This window comes from Biomphalaria glabrata, chromosome 2, assembly GCF_947242115.1.
Source record: "Biomphalaria glabrata chromosome 2, xgBioGlab47.1, whole genome shotgun sequence".
Taxonomy (NCBI): domain Eukaryota; kingdom Metazoa; phylum Mollusca; class Gastropoda; family Planorbidae; genus Biomphalaria; species Biomphalaria glabrata.
Genome location: NC_074712.1, coordinates 28,335,214 through 28,355,544, shown reverse-complemented (window position 1 = coordinate 28,355,544; position 20,331 = coordinate 28,335,214). Strand labels below are relative to the sequence as shown.

General features: G+C 35.1%; 1 protein-coding gene and 2 long non-coding RNA genes across 52 annotated transcripts in view; 2 read left to right on the top strand and 1 right to left on the bottom strand.

Annotated features, from left to right (window-relative positions):
• Window positions 1-20,331, bottom strand: part of LOC106059375 (titin-like) — a 177,498-nt gene that overhangs the window by 57,005 nt on the left and 100,162 nt on the right. For 43 of the 50 annotated variants that reach the window (XM_056019836.1, XM_056019862.1, XM_056019859.1 and 40 more), the window contains 11 exons: window positions 16,898-17,102; window positions 14,719-14,739; window positions 13,593-13,689; window positions 12,809-13,037; window positions 12,548-12,685; window positions 10,540-10,653; window positions 10,362-10,440; window positions 9,910-10,113; window positions 8,918-9,046; window positions 8,729-8,802; window positions 6,834-6,851 (listed from right to left, as the gene is read on the bottom strand). In XM_056019836.1, coding sequence (XP_055875811.1) covers window positions 6,834-6,851; window positions 8,729-8,802; window positions 8,918-9,046; window positions 9,910-10,113; window positions 10,362-10,440; window positions 10,540-10,653; window positions 12,548-12,685; window positions 12,809-13,037; window positions 13,593-13,689; window positions 14,719-14,739; window positions 16,898-17,102 — 1,308 coding nt within the window. The remainder of the gene's footprint in view (window positions 1-6,833; window positions 6,852-8,728; window positions 8,803-8,917; window positions 9,047-9,909; window positions 10,114-10,361; window positions 10,441-10,539; window positions 10,654-12,547; window positions 12,686-12,808; window positions 13,038-13,592; window positions 13,690-14,718; window positions 14,740-16,897; window positions 17,103-20,331) is intronic. The other 7 variants (XM_056019815.1, XM_056019834.1, XM_056019845.1 and 4 more) reach the window with 2 other exon arrangements.
• LOC129924546 (uncharacterized) lies at window positions 1,943-3,416 on the top strand. The gene is made up of 3 exons (XR_008776521.1): window positions 1,943-3,006; window positions 3,179-3,307; window positions 3,394-3,416. It is a non-coding gene; the product is annotated as an uncharacterized LOC129924546 (long non-coding RNA).
• Window positions 12,607-19,143, top strand: LOC129924547 (uncharacterized). Its single transcript, XR_008776522.1, has 3 exons — window positions 12,607-12,737; window positions 15,960-16,074; window positions 17,411-19,143. It is a non-coding gene; the product is annotated as an uncharacterized LOC129924547 (long non-coding RNA).

The following is a 20,331-nucleotide window of genomic DNA, read 5'->3' as shown; positions in this document are numbered from 1 at the left end:
TCAACCTGTGGGTTGCGACCCCCTTGGGGGTCGATTAACGATTTGCCAGGGATCGCCTAAGACCATCGAAAATATGGATTGTTATTGTCTCTTCTTCTATTGCTGTATGTGTGTGTGTGGGCGGATCACGTCAGAGTGGGGGATTGTAAAAAGGGTTGCCAAGCTTAAAAGCTTGAGAACCGCTTACCTAGAGGGAAAGGACAAGAGAGGAGACCTAGGTAACAGATAACCTAGAGGGAAAGGACAAGAGAGGAGACCTAGGTAACAGATAAATTAGAGGGAAAGGACAAGAGAGGAGACCTAGGTCACAGATAAATTAGAGGGAAAGGACAAGAGAGGAGACCTAGGTAACAGATAAATTAGAGGGAAAGGACAAGAGAGGAGACCTAGGTAACAGATAAATTAGAGGGAAAGGACATGAGAGGAGACCTAGGTAACAGATAAATTAGAGGGAAAGGACAAGAGAGGAGACCTATGTCACAGATAAATTAGAGGGAAAGGACAAGAGAGGAGACCTAGGTCACAGATAAATTAGAGGGAAAGGACAAGAGAGGAGACCTAGGTAACAGATAACCTAGAAGACAAGAGAGGAGACCAAGGTAGCAGATAACCAAGAGGGAAAGGCCATGAGAGGAGACCTAAGTAACAGATAACCTAGAAGACAAGAGAGGAGACCTAGGTAACAGATAACCAACAGGGAAAGGGCATGAGAGGAGACCTAGGTAACAGATAACCTAGAGGGAAATGGCATGAGAGGAGACCTAAGTAACAGATAACCTAGAAGACAAGAGAGGAGACCAAGGTAACAGATAACCAAGAGGGAAAGGGCATGAGAGGAGACCTAAGTAACAGATAACCTAGAAGACAAGAGAGGAGACCTAGGTAACAGATAACCTAGAGGGAAAGGGCATGAGAGGAGACCTAAGTAACAGATAACCTAGAAGACAAGAGAGGAGACCTAGGTAACAGATAACCTAGAGGGAAAGGGCATGAGAGGAGACCTAAGTAACAGATAACCTAGACGACAAAAGAGGAGACCTAGGTCACAGATAACCTAGAGCAGGACTTCTCAACCTGTGGGTTGCGACCCCCTTGGGGGTCGATTAACGATTTGCCAGGGATCGCCTAAGACCATCGAAAAAATGGATTGTTATTGTCTCTTCTTCTATTGCTGTATGTGTGTGTGTGGGCGGATCACGTCAGAGTGGGGGATTGTAAAAAGGGTTGCCAAGCTTAAAAGCTTGAGAACCGCTTACCTAGAGGGAAAGGACAAGAGAGGAGACCTAGGTAACAGATAACCTAGAGCAGGACTTCTCAACCTGTGGGTTGCGACCCCCTTGGGGGTCGATTAACGATTTGCCAGGGATCGCCTAAGACCATCGAAAAAATGGATTGTTATTGTCTCTTCTTCTATTGCTGTATGTGTGTGTGTGGGCGGATCACGTCAGAGTGGGGGATTGTAAAAAGGGTTGCCAAGCTTAAAAGCTTGAGAACCGCTTACCTAGAGGGAAAGGACAAGAGAGGAGACCTAGGTAACAGATAACCTAGAGGGAAAGGACAAGAGAGGAGACCTAGGTAACAGATAAATTAGAGGGAAAGGACAAGAGAGGAGACCTAGGTCACAGATAAATTAGAAGAAAAGGACAAGAGAGGAGACCTAGGTAACAGATAAATTAGAGGGAAAGGACAAGAGAGGAGACCTAGGTAACAGATAAATTAGAGGGAAAGGACATGAGAGGAGACCAAGGTAACAGATAACCAAGAGGGAAAGGGCATGAGAGGAGACCTAAGTAACAGATAACCTAGAAGACAAGAGAGGAGACCTAGGTAACAGATAACCTAGAGGGAAAGGGCATGAGAGGAGACCTAAGTAACAGATAACCTAGAAGACAAGAGAGGAGACCTAGGTAACAGATAACCTAGAGGGAAAGGGCATGAGAGGAGACCTAAGTAACAGATAACCTAGACGACAAAAGAGGAGACCTAGGTCACAGATAACCTAGAGCAGGACTTCTCAACCTGTGGGTTGCGACCCCCTTGGGGGTCGATTAACGATTTGCCAGGGATCGCCTAAGACCATCGAAAATATGGATTGTTATTGTCTCTTCTTCTATTGCTGTATGTGTGTGTGTGGGCGGATCACGTCAGAGTGGGGGATTGTAAAAAGGGTTGCCAAGCTTAAAAGCTTGAGAACCGCTTACCTAGAGGGAAAGGACAAGAGAGGAGACCTAGGTAACAGATAACCTAGAGGGAAAGGACAAGAGAGGAGACCTAGGTAACAGATAAATTAGAGGGAAAGGACAAGAGAGGAGACCTAGGTCACAGATAAATTAGAGGGAAAGGACAAGAGAGGAGACCTAGGTAACAGATAAATTAGAGGGAAAGGACAAGAGAGGAGACCTAGGTAACAGATAAATTAGAGGGAAAGGACATGAGAGGAGACCTAGGTAACAGATAAATTAGAGGGAAAGGACAAGAGAGGAGACCTATGTCACAGATAAATTAGAGGGAAAGGACAAGAGAGGAGACCTAGGTCACAGATAAATTAGAGGGAAAGGACAAGAGAGGAGACCTAGGTAACAGATAAATTAGAGGGAAAGGACAAGAGAGGAGACCTAAGTCACAGATAAATTAGAGGGAAAGGACAAGAGAGGAGACCTAGGTAACAGATAAATTAGAGGGAAAGGACAAGAGAGGAGACCTAGGTAACAGATAAATTAGAGGGAAAGGACATGAGAGGAGACCTAGGTAACAGATAAATTAGAGGGAAAGGACAAGAGAGGAGACCTAGGTAACAGATAAATTAGAGGTAAAGGACATGAGAGGAGACCTAGGTAACAGATAAATTAGAGGGAAAGGACAAGAGAGGAGACCTAGGTCACAGATAACCTAGAGGGAAAGGACAAGAGAGGAGACCTAGGTAACAGATAAATTAGAGGGAAAGGACAAGAGAGGAGACCTAGGTCACAGATAAATTAGAGGGAAAGGACAAGAGAGGAGACCTAGGTAACAGATAAATTAGAGGGAAGAGACAAGAGAGGAGACCTAGGTAACATATAAATTAGAGGGAAAGGACAAGAGAGGAGACCTAGGTCACAGATAACCTAGAGGGAATGGACATGAGAGGAGACCTAGGTAACATATAAATTAGAGGGAAGAGACAAGAGAGGAGACCTAGGTAACAGATAAATTAGAGGGAAAGGACAAGAGAGGAGACCTAGGTCACAGATAAATTAGAGGGAAAGGACAAGAGAGGAGACCTAGGTCACAGATAAATTAGAGGGAAAGGACAAGAGAGGAGACCTAGGTAACATATAAATTAGAGGGAAGAGACAAGAGAGGAGACCTAGGTAACATATAAATTAGAGGGAAAGGACAAGAGAGGAGACCTAGGTCACAGATAAATTAGAGGGAAAGGACAAGAGAGGAGACATAGGTAACAGATAAATTAGAGGGAAGAGACAAGAGAGGAGACCTAGGTAACAGATAAATTAGAGGGAAAGGACAAGAGAGGAGACCTAGGTCACAGATAAATTAGAGGGAAAGGACAAGAGAGGAGACCTAGGTAACAGATAAATTAGAGGGAAGAGACAAGAGAGGAGACCTAGGTAACATATAAATTAGAGGGAAAGGACAAGAGAGTAGACCTAGGTAACAGATAAATTAGAGGGAAAGGACAAGAGAGGAGACCTAGGTCAAAGATAAATTAGAGGGAAAGGACAAGAGAGGAGACCTAGGTAACAGATAAATTAGAGGGAAAGGACAAGAGAGGAGACCTAGGTCACAGATAAATCAGAGGGAAAGGACAAGAGAGGAGACCTAGGTAACATAAATTAGAGGGAAAGGACAAGAGAGGAGACCTAGGTAACAGATAAATTAGAGGGAAAGGACAAGAGAGGAGACCTAGTTCACAGATAACCTTGAGGGAAAGGACACGAGAGTAGACCTAGGTAACAGATAAATTAGAGGGAAAGGACAAGAGAGGAAACCTAGGTAACAGATAAATTAGAGGGAAAGGACATGAGAGGAAACCTAGGTAACAGATAAATTAGAGGGAAAGGACAAGAGAGGAGACCTAAGTCACAGATAAATTAGAGGGAAAGGACAAGAGAGGAGACCTAGGTAACAGATAAATTAGAGGGAAAGGACAAGAGAGAAGACCTAGGTCACAGATAAATTAGAGGGAAAGGACAAGAGAGGAGACCTAGGTCACAGAACAATTAGAGGGAAAGGGCATGAGAGGAGACCTAGGTAACAGATAAATTAGAGGGAAAGGACAAGAGAGGAGACCTAAGTCACAGATAAATTAGAGGGAAAGGACAAGAGAGGAGACCTAGGTAACAGATAAATTAGAGGGAAAGGACAAGAGAGGAGACCTAGGTCACAGATAAATTAGAGGGAAAGGACAAGAGAGGAGACCTAGGTAACAGATAAATTAGAGGGAAAGGACATGAGAGGAAACCTAGGTAACAGATAAATTAGAGGGAAAGGACAAGAGAGGAGACCTAGGTCACAGATAAATTAGAGGGAAAGGACAAGAGAGGAGACCTAGGTCACAGATAAATTAGAGGGAAAGGACAAGAGAGGAGACCTAAGTAACAGATAAATTAGAGGGAAAGGACATGAGAGGAGACCTAGTTCACAGATAACCTTGAGGGAAAGGACATGAGAGTAGACCTAGTTAACAGATAAATTAGAGGGAAAGGACAAGAGAGGAGACCTAGGTCACAGATAACCTTGAGGGAAAGGACATGAGAGTAGACCTAGGTAACAGATAAATTAGAGGGAAAGGACAAGAGAGGAGACCTAGGTCACAGATAACCTAGAGGGAAAGGACATGAGAGTAGACCTAGGTAACAGATAAATTAGAGGGAAAGGACAAGAGAGGAGACCTAGGTCACAGATAACCTTGAGCGAAAGGACAAGAGAGGAGACCTAGGTAACAGATAACCTTGAGGGAAAGGACATGAGAGTAGACCTAGGTAACAGATAACCTAGAGGGAATGGACAAGATAGGAGACTTTCCAGGCTAGGCTTGACTAGACATCACAGAGAGAGAGTTACTTTATTACTTCATTGACATAACATTCTAAGGCAGCTTCAATATCTTTTAAACTACATCATCCCACCACCCATAAAATTATAAACTACTATCAACCAAAAGATAGTCCTGTTCCAAGGCTCTCATTTTAGTCTTCATGTACCAATAAGGTTTATTCAACATATCACATAATAGAGAAGGGATAGGAAGGTATCACAATTCACATTAAATGCTTATATATTAATACCATTTCAGGGAAACAAATGTTAATGTTAATACTAGATGAAAGATTAAAGTACTTAAAAAAAAATAAGTCAGGAATGGTGGAACATGCATGAAGATATCAACCAGGATACACACGCATTCAAATATCTTTTCCAACAGAATTACACTCCAATTTTAACTTGTCAGAGAGACTAAAGCATGTACCAGGTAGAAAGCAAAAAATTTAGAAGAGACATATACATCAGTATATCCAGGGGCTGAATGAGTGTCCAAATCAGCCATGGCATTACCATGCAATCTAGGCCACAAATTGCATGCCTTATTTTGGGCATCTGTTCGACCTGCCCGCATATGTAAAGTTTAATAATGCTTAAAAAAATTAATTCATGCATCAATGACAAATACATATATATGTAATTGTACAAAGCAATTCATTAATAATATTAAGCTCTGCACCTCACCTTGCAATAATATGGTTTAGCAGAGTAAGATATTGTATACTTTTACTTTTAGGTAAGCTATTCCATTATTACTGAAAATGTGTTAGTGTTAGGTTAGTATTACACAGTGAAATCTTTAAGAGAAGGTAAGATGAGGACCAATCACAACACTATGTAGGCCACTTTTACAAGAAAATATAAATATCTTATAGGGCTCATTTATGTTATTCAAAGCAGAAAATTCAGCTTTGGCCTCACAAGGCATTTGCCCAAATGTCCATATAGCCAGTCTGTTCCTGAGAACCGGTATATCAGTAACATCAGAATCAAACAGTTAGTATGAATTTGTGAAAGATGCAAAAAGATGTACTCTAATGATCACCATTTCATGGAATCAGATTAGACTGTGAAACAAAAAAAATATTTCTGAGTTGTTTTTTTCCATAGTCTTTCTTGTATGAAATCTTAGCTGAAACAAAGCTGGCAATAAGACTACACAACAAATACTGTCAAGATTTTCTTTCACAACATTTTTTAACTGTAACAGATCTGTTAAAGTCCATACAATGGATTAGTTAAGGTCTATACAATGTAACTTACATTTTTAACCCTGTCAGAAATTTTAAAATATTTTAACTGAAAAGAAACTAGCTCTTTGAAGAGAATCTATTTTAATTTCTTGAAACATTTTAGGGAAACTTTTAACAGTACTACTAGTAGTTATTCTCTTTTACAGGAAAGACACTTTAATGTCCTCTGACAAAATATTTCACTTGAAATTTTTCTTCTATCTACAAAAAAACTTTTGTCAACAATACAAGGCCACCAATAAAAAAAACAACAACAACAGCAAATATAAGAGAAACTTAAAAATGTGACACACATTCAAACAAACACAGAGTATGAATTGAAAGAAGACATGAAGAAAACATGATCAGGTAAAACAACATTTTTATGTATACAAAAATAAAAAAATGCTTTAAAATTAAAAAAAAGAGTTTCTTTGCAAGTTAAAAAACAAAATCAACAACAAAACAAATAAAGAGGTGACCATAAACATGAAGCCAATGCTACTACACAAGTCCTCAACCAAATGATGCAGTAAACAAATGTCAATCCAGCCTCACCTTTATCTCATCAAGGTTCTACCAGACAAGGAGATGGCATGAAAAGTGAAATGCATGCACAATAATTAGGTGGCCAGGGAAACAGAAGCAAGGAATACACAAAACTAGTTTGATTCTCTCTAACACATTGGTTCCATGTTTTCACTTTACAAAAAGAACATTGGACAGAATGTTAGCTCCCACTAAGATATTTCACATCATTCATATCATTATATAATTTAACAAAAAAAAGTTAGAAAAATGAAATTTTAAAGTTCAAATTCATGTCATTATTACTAGATCTACTATTTTTTAGATATTTTATAAATAGAAATATTCCATTTAGTCAATGTCAGCAACTTAACATAGTTGACTAGCATTGAAATACAAGGTTCCACAATTTCCACACTAGCATTTTGTTTTCATTGACAGCACAGATTCTTAGGTGCTAACTTAAAACACAGTGTATTCAACTCTGGACAAGACAATAACAAGGTGATGACTACACATTGAACCTGATGACAAGACTCATGGAAACAAAGCCTGTCACTTGACTTGCAACAACATTCTGAGCTAGATGTATCACATGACTGATCACATGGAATGATTATGGATACAAGGTGCACCACAAAACTGACCATCATACTGGTCTTGGTATAGATATGCACAGAATGCCACAGATACTAGCAAAATGATGTTATGAATAGACAGCTTTATATATAAACTGCAGTGAAGACATTAAGATGTTTAAACTCTAAGAAGAGAATGAAATTACTTAGTCCAAGACTTTAGTTAAGAAGAAAAATATAAGGGAAATAAATAATAAAAAGCACACATCTAAAAAAAAAAAGTAGTTTTTTTTTTTGGTTAAAAAGGTCTATTTAAGGAAATTGTTATCATTTACAAAGTAATTTAATATGGTGATTAGTCATTGAAAGTTTTATTATGAGATACTAGTTAATTTCAAATCTAAGTAAAATAAATAATTATTGGTGAAGTCTTTTATAATTGAAATACAATAGAATGCACTATGTGTTGCCATATTCTATAAGTAGAAGTGGGAAAGCACCAAAAAAGAGCAGATCTCCAATGAGCATCAAAAAACAACTGGACACAATAAGACACTGAGGTGGTCCTGCATTCAACATTTTAGGACAAAGAAAATGATCTTGGAAAAAAAAAAACATGACAAGAAATTTACAGCAGCTAATGAAATTGGGTTTTTGTCCTAGGCAAAACCCATGCAGGGTATGACAGCAATCAGGGTTGACATCAAAGGCCAATGTGTTGACAGAGTGAAACACATACTTTATGGCCATCCCTTTATAAAATTCTATTCATTCTAGTTTTGAATAAAACTGATTGAAAAAAAATGATGTAAGAGAAACAGCAACATTCTTCCTTGAGCGAATGATTTAAAATGTTTAATATCCTTTGTATGATTCCTTAACAAACACTAGGTAAAAAACAAATATGTTTAACTGGATCAAAGATACACATCTGATATTATCTAAAGCTCATAAATAGCTTAATGAAAGACAGTTGAAAGTCCTACTTATTATATTTCAACAACCAAAATTCCATTTTGCGTTACTTCATCACAATTAGATTTTTAATTCAACGGTCACAAATTTACCAAGAATTAAATTGTACATAGGGTATGGATGAACAGTAAGAATTAAATAAACAATAAATTCAAAACAGATTTTAAGCTTGAAACAATGACTTGGAGCAATAGTACTGGAACAAATCAAAAGTATTTAAAAAAGTCTTGAAATATTAATGTTGATTATTGCTGAAAGTTTTTTTTTTTCTTTACAAGTGAAATACTAATGATACAACTGTGCTACCTGAGGCTGTATCAACATAGAAATATTATGGAACAAGTTAATGCTCTACAAAAACTGTCAACTGACCTTAATCATATCTTGTTCATCATACTGGACATCAAGTGACATACCACGCTTCAGAGAATCTTTGGAGTCCAGACCTGGTAAACAGATAAACAAGTCATCACTACTGAAAGACATCAACACATCTCAATGTCATCTCACTTCAAAAATAAAAAAATGTGTCCGTTTCTGGTCTAGAACCTGGTCACTCACCTGTCTGTTCAATAATGGCTCTGGCCACTTCTACTTCTGCTTCGTCCTCAACCCTTTCAATATTGTACATACACTTTCTGACAACATCATCTCTGTTGATTCTACGCAGAGCATTCTCCAGCTCATTTCCTAAACAAAGTCAAAGTTTACATGCAGAAGTGAAAAGCAGTGATTAAATTATTACCTAAACAGTTTCCAAAAGAAGAAGCTTATTATTTAAAAGAAGGTTGTGATTAAATTATAAACACTTGAATAAATGGAATTTTCTGTTAGAAAATCACAAAAATGTTTTAGAGTATAGTGGTCTATTTGTAAACTTTCTTAACTTTCATAATCATTTGACATTGTCATTTCAGTCAAATTGACAATATTAAGTCGATGCATTAAAAGTTTGTTTTTTTAATTTTATTTCCTCCCAAAATGTTTTTAATTGCAGCTTGAAGAGTTTCCTTTTGTAGAACTTTCAGATTTTCCCCCTTTTCCACCTATTCTTACCAACAACGATGTTTGTTTTTTTCTTTAGACTGATGTTCCCAATAGCAGTGACATAGTATATTGAGTTTTAGACAATCATTTTATGTTTTAACATATTGTTTTATAAGTTTTGTGAAAATATGGATACATTTTTTAAAATTGTTTTTATAAACTCGAATAATATTTCCACCACTCTTCATTGTTTAAATGATGCTGACATGATAATTAAATTTCCAATTTATGTGTCTAGATACAGTAAGACTTGTCCACAGTCTGTAAGTTATTATTTCCGATTTTGATAAAACGCAATTAAATTAATTTTGGTTTTATAAACATTAATTTGTTTAACAGAAAAAGGGCATACATTCCCCATTAATTCAAGGCTAGATATAACATTTTCTGATAACAAACAAAAACATTATTGTGAACTATGAATGGACAAAACGAATAACTTCGTCTGAACATGGAAAACAATTAAGGAGAGAAAGAGTTAAAAAGTCCTTGAAACACTTTTTCACCTGTTGCTTTGTCTCCATTCTTTTGTAACCAAAAGTGAAGCATGGCTAAAGCCTGGTCTCCAACTGTCTTGTAATCATTCTTAAAATGATTGATGTCTGAGATGGAGATGTGAAGTTGTTGAGCTAACATGACCCAGTCACCCTGAACCGTGTCTGCGATGTCCGAAAGTTTCATCTCAGCCCGGTTCACAGTGTCCTGAATTACTGGAAACAAAATAAACCATAGATCTTAATTAAACTGAAGACATACAAAAATAAATAGACAACTTGCAATTTTTTTTCTTTTATAATAAGAGTAAACATTCAGTTCTGTGAATTGAGAACATGCAAATAAATAGAAATTTGAAATTGGACAATCTATAAATAGGTTAATTTGTCGTATCTAGCATGTGGCCTGTTCTCTTCAAAGTAATACAAATAAAATCTATGTTCACCAAACAAATAGTACTTACCGAATCCTTGACCACGCAAGAATTCATGTCGTTTTCTTATTTCTGCACTTTTGTCAGGATCTAGTTCTCCTGAGTCAGACTAAAAGAAAAAAAAAAAGATACAATTTTATACTGATAGCAAAAGTAAATGGAATTTATTGATCATGCCTTGGGGAATATTCTAAAGAAAGTCCCTCACCAAAACCATATCTGGAAGTCTAATGTTCAGATTACAGATGGGTGTCTGTGGTGCTTCACCCCTTGCAACTTTAGGCTCTTTCATGAAGGCAACACGTGCACTTGGTTCTTGATCCTGAGTTGAATTAACAAAATTAGTTGTCAATTAACTTCTAAACAATTAAAAATATAACAACTATTGTGAAAACAAAGTTAACTAATTCAAAATTATTTGTTACTTTCTCACAGTGTCAGACCTGCGCTCACTTTTCACTTACAGTCTAGGAACAGAAGGCAGACACAACAATGACAAAAGTAAGATGTTTGATGTACTTAACAAACAGTTTTAGGTGCTACAAAGAATAAAATGGTTATGCCAACTTGTTAGAATGCCTAAGAGAATACATTGCCATATATTGGGTACACAAAGCAAAGTGAAACTCCAAGATAGGCTGATAATAACACTTTTGAGATGACGTGGCCGATCTATCGTCCCAGTCTGGTTTGACAAAAAGATGAAAGGCTGACCTATCAGACACGATAGTTCCAACCCCAGGATTGTAATAGCCAATCAGATTAAATCTTACTATATTTACACCTTCGTAAACTGTAATGGCGACTTACTTCGATGTTTTTATAAGATAAATTGTTTGCATTGATTTTTTTGAAGTTAGCTAGTGATAGGTGAAAATTTCAACGTCAGACAGTGCAAATGATGAAAGCTTACTCACTGACTATGATTTTAGTGACTCTGATAGCCCTAATAATAATGAGGGCAGTATCTAGGAGGACTTTAGATCTAGGTCTACTCTAGATAGTCGATCTTTGAACAAGTACTAGTGTTGACAATGCCTATCCATGGTTTAAAGTTAGGGGTTATGAGTTGGATAGAGAATAAGCACCAAGGGATTAGACTGTTTTATGCTTTTTTTTTTTTTTTTTTAAAACCATCAATTTAGTTCAGATGCTTATCAGGGAGACGTAATAAATATGATGCTTACTTTATGACCAACTAACAGCTCACAAGAAGATCCCTGGGTCATAAATGGGTGGCTGTCACTGTGTCCGAAATAAAGGCATTTATTCCCATGATACATGGAAGGGGAAGGGGGGGAGAGAAGTAGTAAAATAATGTGACAGAAGTGTCTGAATGGTCTCCATGGACCTTGTTTCCCCAAACACAAGTATTAGAACTTATTCATGTCTAAAACTTCTTAAAAACTCTAAAAAAAAATTTATTCTGTTCAGTTTTGACAAATTTTTTTTTCTTATTTCTGCGCAGAAATTATGCAAATTAGCTTGGCTTTTTAAAATAAATGTTGATATTTCAGTTGGATTTTATGGGATCATATTCGCTCATTCATTTCTCTTCAATAATATATATAGTTTTGTGCATGTAAAGTAATTAATTTATTTGTTATGAATTTTTTTTGTCCAGTTTGTAAAAAGTGCTCCGTCTTCTAGGCACCAAATGTGCCAAAAAGTCACTGTCTAAAAAGGGTTAAAGAAACTCTAGAACAAGAAGGACTCAATGTTTCTGGCCTCAACTAGCTACATCATCCTCTGACTTCTCTTCAATAAAAAAATAAAGTTTATTCTATCTCAATAGAATGCATTGACTATTATCTTATCTTATATAATACAGACGTTACTTCAAAAAAGAAGCTGATTATGTCCTACGCGTCATGCATTTAGTCATGCATATTAACCAATGACTTAAATTCTGCCAAGTCACTGGTTTTACACTCGACTTCACAGTTCAATGACTAAATCTCAATCTCTTATCTAAACAAAGCAATGCCTTACTTCTATCTTATCTAAACAAAGCAATGCCTTACTTCTATCTTATCTAAACAAAGCAATGCCTTACATCTATCTTATTTGAACAAAGCAATGCCTTACATCTATCTTATTTGAACAAAGCAATGCCTTACATCTATCTTATTTGAACAAAGCAATGCCTTACATCTATCTTATTTGAACAAAGCAATGCCTTACATCTATCTTATTTGAACAAAGCAATGCCTTACTTGATCTCTTATCTTAACAGTGCAAGGCAGTCTGTTTTCTCTAAAAGCTCGAAAGTTAACGTGGAGCTGGTCACCTGACTTGGTCACAGGGATCAGATTTCCGGCCATCTCCACAAATTGAGGTCGCCCTTCAAGAACCTGGAAAATACAAAATGTATCAGGATGACATGAATAATTTCATTCTTTTCCAGTAAGTTATGGTAAAGTGAACTGATGCAATACAGGTCTAAAAAGAAATGGATCAATGTAAAGCCTTTTCACCTCAATGTCTCTGCTTCTTGCCACTTCATAAAACTTTTCTTGTTTTTCCAGTGTCTTGTCATCTTTATCATCTGTCATACAGAATATTCTCAGTTTGCCTTCCTCTGGAGAGTCTCGCTTGGCAAACACCACAAATTTAGCCATGTAGGGGACAGTGACTGCTTCTTGATAGAGTATTGAAGCCATCTGAGCAGCTTCAGCCACATTCTGACAGTCAATCAACCAAAATCTAGAAGGGGAAATAAAATAGTTTTTCATCTACAAGTAACTGAACTATTTAGACTGTCTTGTTTTCATATGGAAATTTCCAGATTATTAAAACTAGAAAATATCATAAGAGTGACTAGAAAGTATTATATAATTAAAGAAAGTTTTGTTTTTTTTAATTTTGTCAAGCATGTGACCCTATCCTATTAATGATAATAATAATCGTTATTATCCATATGGAAATTTGTCTTACAATTTGTGTACCATATTACGTCAAACAAAACAAAAGTTTAATGTAACAGTCTTTGGTGTTTTCTACTAACAAATGCTATTTTAGTTTTTGTAGAGGCTGAACACATTTGTCAAGGAAAAAGTGAAAAGTGATCAAAGATGTAAACAAAGAAAATGATTCTCTCTCTATAGGATTTGGTCATTCCAACAAACAAACAAAAAGTAGCAATTCAATTGTTATATGACCATGACAAAAGATTGTCAACAACTTAAAGAAATTATGAAAATCTCTATTCCTACTTTACTTTAGCGATCAGCGCTTGTGACTAAATGAGACTGAAATTACCTGGCTGAAACTTTGGTAGTGAACGAGACACAGTCATCCACCAAAGTCATAGGCTTGCTATCAGTAACATCTTCCCAAACAGCTGGGTTTGGATCAGCTGAAACAGCAGACAACACAATTATGCAGTTAAAGAAATAATAAGTTGACAAAGGTGGATGCTTAAATTTCTTTAAATTTATTTTTGTCTACATCAGATGATGTGAATAGCAGTTTGTTAATAGCTGAAGAGAATGATTAATAAAAAAAAAAGAGAGTTTTTGAGGACAATATTATTCGGAGAACAGAGGAAATAAATATTCATTTTAAAGATTTACAGAGTGAAACTAATCAGAGTTTACCACTAGTAAGTTTATGTTTAAATTTAAGGAATCTTAAACTATTGTAATTGACATTGTAATTCAAGGTCTGAGAAAATGGAGAGAGAACAAATATCCATTTTATATATAATCAGTACAGCAAAAAAAAACAAAAAAACACAACATCAAAAGTAATTATTCCAATTTTTTTTTTTCCACTTTGAAAACAATATAGAAATTCTTTATATACTTATTCACGTTTTCTAAAAATTTTTAAATAATTAAATCTTACTTTTACAACATTTTAATTTAAAAAATGATCATTGAATACATGAAGAAAAAAAGAAGCACAAACTAAACTGAACTCTAAAATCTAGCTAATGAAAAAAAAAATGCTAGCTCTATATAATACATAGAGTAACAGATATGTTATGAGCTATACAATTTCTATTTCTCACTCTATATATAATGTGCACATTTCTACATGTGCACATAATCCAAGTTTTTGTTTGTTTCTCCCCCAACAAGTACAAATTTTAACAAATCCCTATATGACGCATGCAAATAATAATGAAGAAAAATCCATTGAAATAAGTTTTGTAAAATGAAATGCTTAATAATAAAAGATAAATTGTTTTAGCCAACAGAAAAGACACATTACAAAATCATATATTTCAATACAGAAGACTGACAATCAACAGAAACAGTTCATGGCACATGTATGTACAAAATAAATAATACTGAAATAAATCAACATTTAGAAAAGAATAGCTTCTAATAAGACAACAAAATTATAAAATAAAAGGTTGCTGAAACAAGCAATTGATTACCTCGACCATGAGAACTGTTGCCTACCAGCAGCAGCACAGATAAGTGGGTACAAAAAAAAAAGAGAGAGAAAGAGAGAAACAGTGGATAGAGTCAAAGTTACAAAGCACCTTAAAGTTATATAGATGAATGGGATGAAATGGCTACATTCAAATGAAAGTCACTTTTATTGATGTCATCAGAGATGTGTTTGACCCTAGCACACAATGATTAGTTTCTATTTGGATTGACTGACCACCAAATGGCACAAAATGAAGAGGATTGAGCATTTTGTTTGTTATAAAGCAACATTAATTTACACTTTAAAAACATTAAATCAAGAGTGAAGTTTAAAATTTCCAAAATTGAGTATTATTTGTTTCTGATTAGGGTCTACAAAGTAGCATAAAAAAACTGAAATTGATGTACATTAAAAATACAGCAGCTTATTGAAAAGGTCACCCCACAGAAGGTCATCAAATAGAATCTAGCCATTCTAGTGCAATACAGTTGTGGGCCCAATGGGACATAGAATAGTCATTTCAAAAATCATTTGAATAGAGCCAGGAAATAAGTCCATCAACAAGTAATACCACCAAATAAAATAAAATAATGAGTCAAAAAGTATGTGGGAAAAAAAATACATTTAAAAAAGGCTGATACCTTCACCTTCTACTAGCTTTAAATTTTTGATATGTATTTTTCCTTTACATGTATTATTTATTTTCCGTTTGTTAAATATCAATATGTATTTTTTTGCAAATCAAAAAAAAAATCTCAATACAGTTTAAGATATTTGCCCCTCTCTTGATTCTAAAAAATGAATTTATTACAAATTTGTTGCATACACATTGAAGTAACCAGAACGTAAACTATTCATGCATAGAAAAGAGAAGGTTAAATAACACATTTTAGAAATGTGTCCAAATTAACATTTTTAAAAAGATTTCCATAGTAATACTGATAAAAAAATTAAAGCAATTTAAAGGCTTAAAAAATGAATATTTAAAAAAAAATTGAAGATAAAAAAAAAACTTCTGAATCCTACATGAAGATGCTGGGAATAGAAACAAGTGAAAATATTGCTTCAAGTGATATCTACACATGACAAGACGCACTGACACAGATTCTCACATCACAGCTGTCATTATACACTAGTAGCTAAACAGTTTCAATCCTTTGTGCCTAACAATTGAACTTAAAATTTCATTTTCCTTTGATTTTATAAAAAAAAAAACAACTTTTATGTATTTCTATATTCCAGACCATTTAGAAGGGACTCGGAATACATACATAATACAAACTGTGTTAGCAAAAGGTTTCAACATCAATATTCTAGCCTTTAAAGCTTATCAAAGAAAGTCTTGGCTATAATCCAGGTTAGTGTTATTTTTTTTCTTCTTAAGAAGACAAGAGAGATGGATATTTTTATCACAGTGTGGTGAGGTATTAGGAAATTAAATGTGTAATGCTTTTTGTTTTGACTTTCTATTGTAATGTAACAAATATGAACAATTTGTATTAAAATGCTATTGTGCCTAAAGTGAAGTACTTTGTTATAAGGCACACTGATAGCAATTGTAACTGTAGGATTTAACCATTTATAAAAAAAAATGACTCAGCTAGATATCAGTATTATCCATCAACTGTTTAAATTTGAAAAATAAATCAATAAAGTGATTTTTTAGATAGCTGATATCAGCCACAATCTCAAACTCACCATAAATATGCTATAATTATATTTTTGAGTATTATGTGAGTTGAGTATGTTAATAAGTTTTCTCTTATAGAAATAAGTCTTTGTGTTTGGATCAAAATATCATTTGGTCAACAAATTATAGTAATACACCAATAGGACTCACAACAGTTTGTAGGCTTCACAAGAAACAAATTGCATGACAAAAATCATTGAGTTTGACTAAGTAAGTAACCAAGACTGCAAGGAATGAGATGAGGATACCGGCCAAGTCCCTACACACGCACACACACAAACTTACAAAACACAGATACTTACACATATATATAACAACAGAAAGAAAATCAGATGTATTGCTTCACTAATGTTGATTTATTGTTTGTTTTAGACTAAATGGACCAAGTTAAAATTTGCATCAGACTATATTGAGTAATTACAGAGGTTAATGATATTAAAATAATTATTCAAAGGATAATGAAATAGCATGCTAGAGTAAAAAGACATACCTGCAAGGCTGAAGAGAAGGCGGAGAGTCGGTCGTTCACCACCATATTGGTTTATCATCCCCTTCTGGGCAGCTTTGGGTACAGGGATTGTCAGAGTAATAGGTTTGTGGAACTGACGTCGTCTCGGCTCTATGGTAACAATGGGGCTGACTGCAACACGATTGCCGAGCAGTTTGGCAACTAGTTCTGGGGCTATAGGTTGAGCCTAGAGTAGGGGGAACAATGGCAGGGAGGAAATAGAAATGGCAACAAAAATGTTGGTTTAACTCTTTAAAAGCAAGAAATAAACACATGTGCTAAAAGAACCATTTTAAAATATTGATGTCACAAGACCAAGCCTGAGAAGCTGGCAGCTACATTAGTCATGAGTTTTAACAATAGAAATACAAAACACAGGTGAACTATATAGAACTTCAAATGAACTAAAGTTCAAACAAACATAACACAACAGAGAGACATGACTACATATCATAAAAAAGGAATCATTGAATTTAAAATGCTTTTTATTTTCAGTTTTGTACTTTCAACAAATACAACCACAAGGACAAAGAAAATACAAATAGGAGCCTTCACAACCAAAATGAAACTTTCTGGACTAAACAATGAAACTTTCTGTTTTAAACAATGAACCGGGCTAATCAACTTTTTATTCATACATACAAGAAAAAAATCTTGACAAACATAAAAGTCATGTATAAGTACATTCCCAACACTTGTGACATTAAATGACATCATGTATTAAAACCAATCACAGTATCTGGCAAGTCAAAAAGTCAATCGTAATACAAAAAGTGGTTATCTGACAAATTCCAAAGCATACTTTTCTTTCTTCAATTGAATTATTACTTAGCATGACATGGATGTTCTGAAAACAAAAGTACACACAATCCAAACTCTGCACAGATGTCCAGACAAGATTTCAGCAACCATTATTATGGAGAAACTTACAGATGATTGTAGCCCACTTCATCTACTAGATCACTTTATAAGCACAGCAGCAAGCAATGGAGTCCATTTTCAATGAAGAGGAAAATGAGCAGACTTTAATAAACTAGGAGCTGAAGGTTGATGATTACTGTGGCTGGCTGGATTGCAGTAGATGAAATGAAGAGTGCTAAGATTTAGCCTGCTCAAATGAGTGATTGTCACTTTGATACTTACATCTAGTCAGAGCATCTGAGGAGAGCTAATTCCAATCCAATTCTTTCAATAGTAAGAACTACTGGGAGCTACATGCTGTTAACAACTTACCCAAATAAAGGCCCCTCCAAAATTAATTAAGCCAATGGTTCTATTGAACATCTCTATTATTAACCATATCAACTCATCTGATATAAAAAAAAAATGCTGTCTTTGAACAAAAATTAGAGCTAGCAGTAGATTATCAAACCACAACACTGGGACAGTGTTCTATAGACCAAATTTCTCTGAGTACTTTTTTTACCCCAAGAGATCAGTTGCTTTTTTTTTCAAGGTGATGACTCAACTACTTGATAGACATATTTCTAAAAGCAAGCCATATACACAGACACAAAAGTTCTGACTAGTTGTTTTTTTCGTACGTAACAGGGATGATATGGAAAAAAAATGCAAAAAAGGTTAAATGGTTAATATAAAATCTTGATCAATGGATGCTATTTAAGGATTGATTCAGCAGTAATTAATTATGAATAGCTTACTTTGTACAATAATCTCAGAAAAGAACAATATTTGTATCACTTCAAAGCAAACATTCTATTGCAGTGATGTGCAAGGTACTGCCCATGAGCCATTTCTAGCCCACTATGCATTGCTTTCAGGCCTCCTCCAAATATTCGCCCACAATGCACAACAAAGGCTTGGTTCCATTGGACTTGAAGGTTTTTTTTTCAGTGACACAACCAATGACACTTGTGTTGGAAATCTGAAAGATCCCTAGGCCAAAAGAAGTTGGACACCACTGTCCTGTTGTGTATCAATGTCACAAAGAAGTAGCTGTCCCATGTCAAGTTCAAAAAGAAGTAGCTCTCTCATGTCTAATCAGATATATACATATTCAAGAGATTTATGGCACAGGAAAAAGAATGTAAAATCCCTTATAAAAAGTACAAGCAGAACTGCAATACATGTCAGACTGAAGAAGATTTGCTGATTGCCATCACTTTCAAAGAAGAGAACAGGCTTCTAAAACAAAAACAAACTGTGTACATCACTTCCCACACAATCATTCAGCTCATCTTACAATATCATGTCAATGAAAACAAAAACAAACTGTGTACATCACTTCCCACACAATCATTCAGCTCATCTTACAATATCATGTCAATGAAAACAAAAACAAACTGTGTACATCACTTCCCACACAATCACTCATCTTACAATATCATGTCAATGAAAATAAAAACAAACTGTGTACATCACTTCCCACACAATCATTCAGCCCATCTTACAATATCATGTCAATGAAAACAAAAACAAACTGTGTACATCACTTCCCACACAGTCATTCAGCTCATCTTACAATATCATGTCAATGAGAACAAAAACAAACTGTGTACATCACTTCCCACACAATCATTCAGCTCATCTTACAATATCATGTCAATGAAAACACATAACTATTGTGCTGAGGTGTAAATAAACTTGGAATATAAATAGATTTTTATTTCAAAAGAATTACCACTTGTTGCTGCATTAAAGACCTCATCTAAATCAATATGGCACACATAGAGAACAGCAATTTCATCACAAGGTTTAACAAGATACAAAGTTATGCCCAACAATTAAAAAGTCCAGAATGCATTATACATATATTATATCTTATGGTGAATAAAAAAAAAGTCAACATATTTTAAACATAGTTTTGAAAAAAAAATCAACATGAATTGTGAATTATAGTGAGAAGAAGAGAGACACATTTTAACAAAGGGGGAAAAACATAAGTAATACACCCATGTGAAGGAGATTTAAGAGACTTTAGGCTCAGTCTAACTCTAGCTGCCTTGTTTTACTGGAAAAAAAACAAAAAGCCATTCAAACAGGTATCCAATAATTAAATTTAAAAAAAATACAGTAGTAGAGACTTAGCCGTGTATTTGAACTTAACCTTGCCGCCAACACTGACATCTTGCAATGTAGAAAAACACAACAGAAGACAGTCAGATAATGCATGCTGACAACATTACTAAATGTCAAATTTAAAGTTGACTAGCACAACAGTAAAAATAGAAACAATCAACATGGTGACAGCTTCCACAGCACATCATCATGATGATCATGATCAGAAGCACACAGTTCTGGACAAGTTTTTGGACATTTCACTTTGTTAGCCCTACAAGTCATCAAATTTTACCCGTTTGGCTTTACGCCCTTTTGGAGGCTAAAAATGTAAAAATGAAAAATATATTTCAGTTCAAGTGTTCCCTTGTTATACAAAAAGGGTTGAAAGGTATTAG